Source organism: Nyctereutes procyonoides, unplaced genomic scaffold, assembly GCF_905146905.1.
Source record: "Nyctereutes procyonoides isolate TBG_1078 unplaced genomic scaffold, NYPRO_anot_genome, whole genome shotgun sequence".
Lineage (NCBI taxonomy): Eukaryota > Metazoa > Chordata > Mammalia > Carnivora > Canidae > Nyctereutes > Nyctereutes procyonoides.
This window is the reverse complement of record NW_026575047.1, coordinates 20,649,723-20,661,205: the sequence shown is the minus strand read 5'-3', so window position 1 is coordinate 20,661,205 and position 11,483 is coordinate 20,649,723. Positions and strand designations below refer to the sequence as shown.

The 11,483-nt window shown below is 51.1% G+C and overlaps 1 protein-coding gene across 2 annotated transcripts in view; it reads right to left on the bottom strand.

The window, feature by feature from the left end:
* Nucleotides 1-2,624: 2,624 nt before the first annotated feature.
* Nucleotides 2,625-11,483, bottom strand: part of JAKMIP1 (janus kinase and microtubule interacting protein 1) — a 112,133-nt gene continuing 103,274 nt past the window's right edge. For both annotated transcript variants that reach the window (XM_055326439.1, XM_055326438.1), the window contains 4 exons: nt 10,585-10,713; nt 9,135-9,218; nt 4,634-4,696; nt 2,625-2,991 (listed from right to left, as the gene is read on the bottom strand). In XM_055326439.1, coding sequence (XP_055182414.1) covers nt 2,818-2,991; nt 4,634-4,696; nt 9,135-9,218; nt 10,585-10,713 — 450 coding nt within the window. In that variant the 3' untranslated portion in view covers nt 2,625-2,817. The remainder of the gene's footprint in view (nt 2,992-4,633; nt 4,697-9,134; nt 9,219-10,584; nt 10,714-11,483) is intronic.

Genomic DNA, 11,483 nt, shown 5'->3' with positions numbered 1-11,483 from the left:
GTCTCCTGACCATCGGTTCTATGTCTGGCACAAAGGCACAATCCCCCTTTACTAAAGGCCGAGCCTGGCATTGGAGTGGGCCCCTGGCGGTGGGTTTAGTGGAGGCACCCCCCAAGCACGCTACCTTCACTCCTTCCTGGTGACAGAACAGTTGGAGAGCGCTGCTGTTGTTCTCGGGGAAGGTGGTGATTTGGAGGTTAAATGCTGGCGACCTCCGCTCTCTCTCCTGGAGAAAAGATTTGGTTTAAAAACAGAACTTTATTGGATTATTTACCACTTGCCATTTTTCCCACGTTACGCAGCAAAAACCAAGGCATTCCAGTTGGCAAAGGTGTTACTAAAAGGCGCACAATTCAGACTCCCATCTCCTGGTCTGCGAAGGCCCACGCCGTGGTCCCGGCCTCTGCCACACACTGGATCTCCTGTAGAAATGTGTCTACTTCTTACCTACTCAGCTAGGAAGAAATGGTTAACAAGGTGTCTGGTGTTCACCTGCTGCAAGATGGAAGCCCACGGAACCACAGATCATCATTCAGTTCTCCATTAGAACAAGCGCGTGAAATCTCAACAGACAACACAGGTACCAGCTACCGTGTGTCCCCTGTGGCACATCACTCTCTCATTGAATCCTTACACAAACCCACGAGACAGGCATTATCGCTTTCATTTGGTAGACAGGGAGGCTCGAGGGGGGCCCGTCCTGGTCCCTCACTACTGGGCGGCAGGACAAGGACACAAACCCTGGATCCACTTTTTTTTTTTTTTCAATAGAATCTGCTGACTTTGTTCACAATTTTTTTTTTGAAACATACTAATACATCAGTGATCATTCTATCCCTTCCTGAGGCTGATAGTCAGATTTCCACTCCTGAGGAAGGAAAAAGCAAGAATTTTCCCAGAAGAGGTGCTTATTAATCATACATAAAGCGACACGTTTAAAAAAAAAAAAAGGACAGGAGAAGCCCAGTGAATTATAGGGATATATTACATAGACCTGCCTTTAAAACTTGAGCGACAGACAGGCTAGCTTTATGGCAAGGCCAGCAGAGAAGAGCTTTCCACATTATACCTTCAGATCAAATTGCTTTTATTTTCTCAAAATGACAGTAAGACAAGTAAGCATGCTTTGGACCATTCCTACAAAACCTAGTGACAGCTTCCATGGGTCTCTTTAGTCACTCCACTAAGAAATGTAACCAAATGAGCACTAGCTTGGATGGTGGGACCTAGCTCTTGATGAGGCTAACGGAGAGAGGAAGGGGAGCCAGTCACTCAGTTAACTCCCCCAAAGCCCCACCTGGCTAACCTGGTTTGAAGCTACTCAGGGGGAATAGTTTATTCCTCTTATTAGCCAAAAAGACCAAAATTCACCGTGGCTTCCTTCCGTGGATGCCTTTCTACCTACAATCCTTAGATGGAGTCTTCATAGAAAAGGTGACAATGGAAAGCTCATATTTGATACGAACAAAAGTCAGAAAATTGGTTTCTCACGGCTCTGAAAGATGGTGGAGACAAAGAAAACTCTAGCATACTGAGCAATACTCATGGAAATCTCATGAGAAAGACACGTGACAAAGTCCTGTGAAAGGCTTCCTCGCTGGCCCAGGTGGGCACAGTGACCTCGCTTGGCTTCCGACTCCTGCTGCGTGAACGGAAGAGCCCGTTTGCACCTAAGCAAGAGTTGAGTAGCAGGGTAATACTTGGTTTGGAGACATTCAGGCCATAGGCCATGCCAACATGACAAACGACAGGATGGTAAATTCTAGTGCAAACAAGTGTAACGGAAGCCAGGAGGAGGAAACAGACCCAGAGGGACACTGGTGTTGCAAGGGTGCTCGCTTTTTCCTGCGGGATCCGTGCATGCAAAGGCTTTAGCAGAGGGACAGCGGGGCCGTGACAGGTGCTCAGAGAAACGGGTCACAAACGTAGCTGATGTTTCAAATGTGGATGGTTTTTAAATGACAACAAACAAACAAAAAGAGTATGAAGTAACGTGGTAGCAACGCAAGGCAGTAACACACCCGAGGCAAGGTCTCAGTGGGAAGCAGGAAAACCATCACTATTCATAACGCTGGATCCAGCTCTGTACTGGGGATGTCACTAAAGGTGTGGAACGTGATTGCTACCCGCGAACACCGTTCAGTCTCCCTCTGGGCTAAAGAGCGGTTTTGAGTTGCAGGTCGAGCTACAAATAGCAAGTTTTCAGCGCAACCCTGCCGTGACAGCCAGGCCTGCATTCGCTGGACAGGGAGCTGGAGCGGCCGTACGGGTTTTCTCAGACACCTATGCAAATAGCTCCCGTCCCCCTGCTTCCTTACTTACCTGTGTTTACCTGGACAAACAGAAAATGGGCCCACCTAGCAGTAAACACACTACAGAGTCGGCTGTGGGCCAGGTGGGACCCTGCTCTTTCAAAAGGAGAGATTCCTTGCATGCAAGGTCACTTAAAAAGGTGTGTTATTAATTGCAACAGTGCTTCTGTCCGGGTTTGCAGAATGCATACCAGGTGACTATGCATGCAGGAAAGAAGTAGTTATGGAAATGAAACACAAATAAAAAAGGCAAAATATTGCAAAAACAAATTATTTTATTAAGTGCAAAACAAGCCGTAGGCAATAAATAGATTAGCTCTGGTACATGTCCAAAGACTTCGGTGAGCATTCTCTCCAGAACATATTAAGGCAGTGAAATTATTCTGAACATACAGATTTAAAAAAAAAAAAAAAAGAGGGCAGAGGGAGGGGGAAAGGAAAGAAAAAAAAGAAAAAAACAACTCTACCACGTCCCTTTACACATGCTGGAGGACATCTGGGAGCTTTACATGAATTTCAGTTTGGGTTCAAAGAGAAGGTCTGCTCCGTTTGAGAGCGCACAACAGATAGAGTCTCTTACTTCGAGCTCCAGCACTCGGAACTCTAGCAGCTCGTTCTGGTCCTTCGCATCTTGCATTTCATTCTTCAGCTGGCTCTCTTCCATTTCCAGTCTGTAAATCTAGAGCAGATGCACCTGGGGGTTAGCAGGCGGGAGGACCACCGTCTCCATGGGCACCGTGGGAGACGCGGCCTACTCAGTGCAGACCAGGGTCCGGGCCGGGGCCAGGGCAGGGGCGGGGGTGGGGGGGTGGTGGTACCCATTCTGTCCCTGCAGCCCCAGAGCCTGGCCCGGAAGAGGGGCGCCTCAGAGACTTGCTGAATAAATGTCTGATGGGGAAACTGAGGCACAGAGCCATGGAGTCCCTTCCTAAGGTCAAGTGTGAAGGAGGCAGGGGTGCATCATGAGTGCTTCTGATCCCAAAGCCTGTGTGGGTTCTTTTTGCGTTGCATGCTCTCCAGCCCCCCAGGGTGAGCCCTCCCAGACAGAGTGGGACAAACCATGGCAGGAAGGCACACGCTGCTGTCATGCTGGCCGGAAGGCTCAGGAGAAGGCTGAGTGGAAGCAGCTCTCCTGAAGGTACAAGTCCATCTGGGAAGGTGGCTGCCCAATCTGGCACCCGCCAGGAGACCCTGGAAAAGCACCCTAATGGCTCTGTGCCTCAGTTTCTGTCCAAGGAGCATAAAGCTGCCACCACTCCCCTGGCTGCAGCCGGGTCCAAGAGAAGGTATGCCACCTTATCGAGGGCTTCCAGGCGGCACAGCTGCCTTTGCCTCCCCCTCCTCCTGCCTGGAGAACCACAGAGGGTTCTCCACTGATGGGGGATGCACCCCAGGGGACATTTAGAAACAGCCTGTTTTCCCCAGGGCTCTTGGAATTTAGTGAGCCAGACCAAGGGTATGAAGTGCCTCCCAAGGCACAAGCCCAGCCTGTGGGGCAGTGTCAGGTCCTGTCTCAGTGCTCCAAATGCTATAGGGAGACACAGGGCAGTGAGTGGCCACACAGCTGGCCAGTGATAGGGCTGGGGCTGGACTAAGACCCCCTCCCAAGAGTGCAAGGCCTGGCTCATCCAGGGCAGGCATTCTAGGATGCTCAAAGACTAAAGCCCAACCTAGGTCTGTCTGGTTCCACTAGTATGGAAGGTTCCAGAAAAAGCAAACCTATATGGACAAAAAGCACAACAGCAGTTGCCAGGGGGTGAGGGGTGGGAGACAGGGAGGGACAGAAGGGACCTTTACGGGAGCCTGAAAATGTTCCAAAAAATTGTGCTGTCGTAATGGCTGCTCAACTCAGTAAATTTAGTAAAACAAAACAAGTCTGAATTGTACACAAATAAGAAAAAAATAAAGCTATGGTCTGGTTCCAAAGCATTAAATCTCTTCCCCATGCTCTCTCTCAAGAAGAGTCTGGAAAGTTCCATGACCACAGAAGGAAGACAGGCTCAGCTTTGCCATCGCCATGGCCTCTGGTCCACAAATGAGACTCCGACAGCCGGAGGGCCTGCCCAGCGTTTTTGGTCTACACCAGCTCTGAGGCTTCCCCCCAGAGGACAGCACTGGGACCAATGGCTGGGAAGCCTGAGGAATCGGGCTCTGACTCAAGGTGAGGGACAGGTCTCTCCTCTGAGAGTTGGTCAGGACCTGGAGGGCTGCCCCAGAGGCACTGCGGCAGACCCTGCACAGCTCTGTGGACCTCTGAGGTCCCCGACGGTCTGGGCTCGGTGATGCTCTGAGGGGCGGTGACAGGATCTCTGCCCACATACCTTTTCCAGCAAGTCCTGGTTTGTTCTGATGAGCAGCTGCTTCTCTTCCACCCACTTGGAATCCTAAGAGAAAGCACTAAGTATGTTCACAGTCCTTGAAGCAAACAGACAGCCAAAGAGCACAGGCAGTGTCAGCGACCAAAAAGCAATGCAGAGCTCTCAGTGCAAAGGTCAGAGGAAGGGATGTGGCTAGAAAGACTCTATCGTCCCTCTAAACCTTTACACCCCAAAACGAGAGCTGGCAGGTTTGTGGGGCATCCCTTCCCCATGGCTCATGCTCCCCAAGAGCGCACAGAGTTCATGCCATGAGCATCCTTGACAGGAGCCACCACAGAGGGGCCGAATCGGCCCTGCAGACTCACACTGGCTTGCTCACCACGGCCCCTGGACTGGCACCCAGGGCACACCCTGAGGGTCTGCCCCACAACCACGGACTTGGCATCATCACAGGGACACGCTTTGGTGCATTCTGGTCCCTCTACCCATGATGCCCTAAGCACATTTCTTTGCCTGGTCAGGCCCTATCCTGGGAAGTCCTGTGAGCACAGGGCACTAGGTCTGTTTCCACTGTGGCATCCCCAGCACCTAGCACAGGGCCTGGCACACAGCTGGCACTCAATAAATACTGGAGGATGGATAAATGGATCATGAATAGTCAAAGAACTCTTCCTCCTTTTCTCAGCTCTGATGGCCTCCTGTGCTTCCTTCCGCCCAATATGTATCACCCTGTGTTGTCACTGGGTTGACATGTAGGACCCCACGAGGCTGTGAGTCCCTGTGAGGACAGAGCCATATTCCACTCATATTTTTATCTGGAGCAGCTGTCCCTTCCATCTGCATGCACACAGCCCTTTGCAACGTGACTTTGGAGCTCCACCCAGTGAGCGATGACAGCTGTTTCTCCGACCCTGAAGCTGCACTTGGCTGTGGTGTGCTTTGGCTTCTCGGATGTTAGCAAATGGGACTCAAACAGAGTCTTGAAATGTGCACGTGCAGTGAGCCCTGCCGTTTCTTCCTGTCCCCAGATCACTAGGCAAAGAAGCCAGGTTAGCTTCCTTGAGAATAAGAGACCACGACTGTGATCTGTCCTGTCCACTGGCACCAATGCCCAGACAGGACAGAGAGGCCATTGCAAGCCACCTAGCCCCAGCTGATGTGTTGGCAAAGCAGCCTCTAGAATGACTTCCGGTGAGACCAGCAGAAGAACCACACAGCTGAGCCTAGCCCAAGCTGCTGACCCAACCCATGTTGGGAGCAAATAAAAAGTTTATCATTTTAAACAAGGTTTGGGGAGGTTTGTTACACAGTGATGGCTAACTGACACATTTTCCCTGCACACCTAGCACAAAACCTGGGGTGGGGCAAGGGCTCTAGTGGGTGCTCCCTGAACAAACTCCCACTTGTTTTGACCCAAACTGGCCCTTCCATGCAGCAGGTGCTAAGGGCCAAACAGCCCCACAAACACAGGGCCGGGCATCCTTGGGTGGGAGCGAAACTGAGTTGAAGACAGTGGTCAGGCGACACATGAGCTCAGCCTCGAAGCAGTGCCGAGGTCAGTGGCAGGTAAAATAGGAGTTTGAGAACAGCCTTGTCTCCCACCTAGGCTCTTCCCTGGCTGCTACTTCTCCCCATTTCTGCTTCGTCAGTGTGTAGAGTACTATGATCACCCCGTTTCAAAGATGAGGAAAAGACATAATGTCAGCTGCACAGGACATATGACACGTCAGGCAAGCCTGTCATGGGGTGTGTGCTGTTTGCCACTCCCCTGCCTTGGTGGAGCATTCTGGGCCACAGTGACGGAAGCAGCACCCAAGGGCTGGCCGCTCGCCTACCCGCTTGTACACAGCCATGTTGCAGCGAGCGGCTTCCTGGGCCTCTTGAGGTCTGCTTACCGGCAGCCTGCCTTAATTTGAATTCTGGTCACCACCCGAGCCCTCGTCCCACTAACCAGACCCCAGACAGAGTGAGTTCTAAGGCACCTGTTGAGAATCTCGTAGAGCCCCTTCCCTGAACACCCCTCCAAGCCCCAGGGTGCCAGCCCAGGACCTCAGGGAGCCCTCACCAGACATCCTCAGCCCCCACGGCCTGCCTGTGTGCTGGAGCAGTGGTACCACCAGATACTCCACCCAGCCCCAGACAGCACTTGCCACCCTCCCAGTTAGGTGGGGCCACGTGACCGTTCTGGTGAAACGTGTGGAGGCAGCAAACCGCCTTCTGCCCTCCTCCTCCCATGCAGGATTCCTAAGTAACCGCATGGAGTGGGCGACCCCCTGCCTACTGAGCAGGAAACTCACTATGGTGTGCCATTTACAAATTCTGGTTATCTCTTACCCCGGAAAGAATGGCTGACCTTAGTGTGACCTTCTGAGAAGCTGGCCCTCCACCCAGAGTCCTCCCTCCATGGTTGTCCCCCAACCGAGGGCACAGGTCTGGGTCTGGGCTGTGCCTCCCGACTATGCCCTGCTGTCCACCAGGCCCTGTTGCACTCAGAGAATGGACACACGGAGAAACCCAAGGGCTGGGAGTCACAGCATGGAATCCCTAAGCACGAGCTGCAAGGGCCAGCTCAGTTTCCCATTTAAATCTTTGATAAATGCAAAATACCATGGACTTTCTTCAGAGAGTTAGAACAAATTATTTTAAGATTTGCATGGAATCAGAAAAGACCCCGAATAGCCAGGGGAATTTTAAAAAAGAAAACCATAGCTGGGGGCATCACAATGCCAGATTTCAGGTTGTACTACAAAGCTGTGGTCATCAAGACAGTGTGGTATTGGCACAAAAACAGACACATAGATCAATGGGACAGAATAGAGAACCCAGAAGTGGACCCTGAACTTTATGGTCAACTAATATTCGATAAAGGAGGAAAGACGATCCACTGGAAGAAAGACAGTCTCTTCAATAAATGGTGCTGGGAAAATTGGACATCCACATGCAGAAGAATGAAACTAGACCACTCTCTTGCACCATACACAGAGATAAACTCAAAATGGATGAAAGATCTAAATGTGAGACAAGATTCCATCAAAATCCTAGAGGAGAACACAGGCAACACCCTTTTTGAACTCAGCCACAGTAACTTCTTGCAAGATACATCCATGAAGGCAAAAGAAACAAAAGCAAAAATGAACTATTGGGACTTCATCAAGATAAGAAGCTTTTGCACAGCAAAGGATACACTCAACAAAACTCAAAGACAACCTACAGAATGGGAGAAGATATTTGCAAATAACATATCAGATAAAGGGCTAGTTTCCAAGATCTATAAAGAACTTATTAAACTCAACAGCAAAGAAACAAACAATCCAATCATGAAATGGGCAAAAGACATGAAGAGAAATCTCACAGAGGAAGACATAGACATGGCCAACATGCACATGAGAAAATGCTCTGCATCACTTGCCATCAGGGACATACAAATCAAAACCACAATGAGATACCACCTGACACCAGTGAGAATGGGGAAAATTAATAAGGCAGGAAACAACAAATGTTGGAGAGGATGCAGAGAAAAGGGAACCCTCTTACACTGTTGGTGGGATTGTGACCTGGTGCAGCCACTCTGGAAAACTGTGTGGAGGTTCCTCAAAGAGTTAAAAATAGACCTGCCCTACGACCCAGCAATTGCACTGTTAGGGATTTACCCCAAAGATTCAGATGCAATGAAACGCCAGGGCACCTGCACCCCGATGTTTCTAACAGCAATGTCCACAGTAGCCAAATTGTGGAAGGAGCCTCGGTGTCCATCGAAAGATGAATGGATAAAGATGTGGTTTATGTATACAATGGAATATTCCTCAGCCATTAGAAATGACAAATACCCACCATTTGCTTCAAGGTGGATGGAACTGGAGGGTATTATGCTGAGTGAAGTAAGTCAATCGGAGAAGGACAAACATTATATGTTCTCATTCATTTGGGGAATATAAATAATAGTGAAAGGGAATATAAGGGAAGGGAGAAGAAATGTGTGGGAAATATCAGAAAGGAAGACAGAACATAAAGACTCCTAACTCTGGGAAATGAACTAGGGGTGATGGAAGGGGAGGAGGGTGGGGGTTGGGGGTGAATGGGTGACGGGCACTGAGGGGGGCACTTGACGGGATGAGCACTGGGTGTTATTCTGTATGTTGGTAAATTGAACACCAATAAAAAATAAATTTATTTAAAAAATCTTTGATAAATGATGGCAGCTTTTCAGATTCATGTCAAAAATGATGTTGGTCACCATTTTGCTTTTGGAAGGGTCTCCCACTTTTGCATATTTGGCCAACAAAGAGCAAGCCAAGTGAGAATTTCATAGCACATTTTGGTTTTTTAAAACCCTGCAAATAGGTACCTCAGGTAGGATATTCTCACCTGGGTTCTGCTACTATTTTTTCTCTAACGACTCTGGAGCAAACCACATAGATCCACTGAGGGCCCCCGTTGGCACCAAGGCCACAGGGACGGCACGAGGGGACAAACATGCAATTACCATACACTCATTTCTGCTCACCTGTCCCTTTTCAACCAGTAGCTTCTCCAAGTCTTCAATTTTGGCCTGACACCTCAGCAAGTCAGCTTGTAGCTGTTCCCGAGTCTGGAACGAAAAGGATCAGAAAGTGAGCAGGTCACCGTGATGGGCGACGGGAGCGGCAAGGACAGTGCTACAGTCTGGACCTTGGAAGTGCGTCTAGGTATAGGAGAAGAGGTCTGAAGGTGGCCTACCCAGCTGCATGTAGGTACTGTTGCCTACACATATATGATTTTTAAGAATGGAAAGGTCTTGAGATGTCGTTGGCTCTAACCCCCTTAGTTTTCTAGATAATGACATGGAAGCCTAGAGTAGGGGTTAGTGTCTTTAAGGGAGTGAGTGAACCAGAAGCCAGACATGTCAGGGCTCCCTGCCATGGCTTTCTGGTCAAGTTCAGTGGCTGCCTTTACCAGCACTACCAGGCATGTTTTGTGGACCTTTTATCACCTACAGTAAGGGCTGAAAAGCCAAAATCCCTCAAGGACCAGGCCGGTTTGTGATTAAGGGAAGCCATCTACGTGCAGGGTAATAGAGGGCGGTGAGGACTGTGGCACATATTCCATCTCAGGGGAAATCATCACCTGGCTGCAGCCAAAGCTGCTCCCACATGAAACAGGAAGCCTGTGGTTGCCAGACTGAGCATGTTTTGAGCTGCCGAGAGAGGTTAGGAACCTGGATTTCTATGTGAAATCTCTTGACTTTTAAATGTTGGCAACTGAATGTAACTTTCAATGAAAACCATATAATTCAGCCCAAACTGAGCCTGGACCTCTACCTCCTCTGACCTGTAGGTTATAGGCCGAACCCTTCACTGTGGCACTGGCAGCTTCCCTCCCCACCAGCCTCGTCCACCACCTCCTACCTCATGGGGCTGCTATTGGAATGAAATGGGGAATGTGTTGAGGTAAAGCACTGGCACCAGTGGGGTGCTCTCTGGGAGTCCCCTCGCTTTCAGAGGAAGGGCAAGGGAGCTGCTAGTCCATGTGACTCCCGCAGGCTAGATCAGGGCCAGTGAGTGGAAGTTACTGGAAGGCAGAGCTCAGCCCAGGAAAATGGCAGGCATGGCCCTGACCTGGGTGGCCAGCAGGGACCGGAGTGCCTTGAGGGCACACCCCTCGACAGTCCCTGCATGGGCTCTGTGGGGGTGTTCACAGGGCTTTCTCAGCCTAGGAGGGGGAGGTGGGTGAAGTCTACAAGGCCTCCACGTCTGGGATTTCATTGCTGAGTCTTAACGTCTGAATGCATTCCTGTGTGCCAGACGACTTTATCATTTCTCCTGGCAACTCCTGCCGTCACACTGAGGATGGAGGGATAGCACCTGTGGGGGTCGCCAAGCCTTGTTAGGTGCCCCCCAATGCCCCAGAATCCCCTCCCCATGTGCCACAGGCAGGGCCGGCGGTCTGCGCTGCCCCTTGGGGCCCGCTGCACTTACCCGGGCCTCCCTCTCGGCATCCAGCGTCCCCCCGACCTGCTCCTGAAGCAGGGCATAGGCCCGCTGCAGGGCCTGGTACTCCCTGGTCAGTTGACAGAACCTCAGGTCGGCCTCCTCCCTGGTTGTCGTCTTAGCATCATGGAGAAGAAAGACATAACAAAGCACGTGACTCGGTGTGCCTTCTAATGCTGGGGTCCACTGAGACACATCCAGCCCTCACGGCCGCTGCCAACGACTCCTTAGGGAACCAGTCACTGCCAGGATGGTCACTGGGACCCTGGAGTGACAGGCTGCGGGAGGAGCCACCGTCTTGCTCGACAGCACCCTTCCCGGGAAGCCTTAAGCCCCACGCGAGGGAGAGAAGGCAAGAGTGCCCCTGAGCCGGCCCCTCCCACCAGAGCGCCCCACTCTGGGAGTTTCTCCAAAGGTGACAACCCCCTAGGAATGCAGGGCTACAAGTACTGGACGGGCACCAGCCGTCGTGGGGGACCTGTCACATTAAATGCACGTGAGAAGTCCCGCAGCTCGTGAGAGATGGCGACGTGGAACATGCTGAAAGCTGCTGCTACATACTGTTGGTGACATGTGTCTGGTACGACCATGTTTTACTTGGGTTTCCTAAGAGAATTCAGCTGGGCAGGTGGGCAGGTGGGCGGGTGGGCAAAGACCACGCCGCCCTTCTCACCTTTGTGAGTCCAGCTCACTGGGTGCCACCGTCGTGAACCTGGATGTGCGTGATGATTGGGAAATGTCGGGGAGGTGACTCGGCGTGGGAGGGCTTCTGGCGGTTTTCACCGCCCTCCGCGCTTGCCAGCATCCTGGCTTTCTCTCCTGTGTGACCTGCCATCTTCGTAATGAAAAAGCAGTTCATGCTCTTTCCGCTAGGTGGTGTGCCTGTG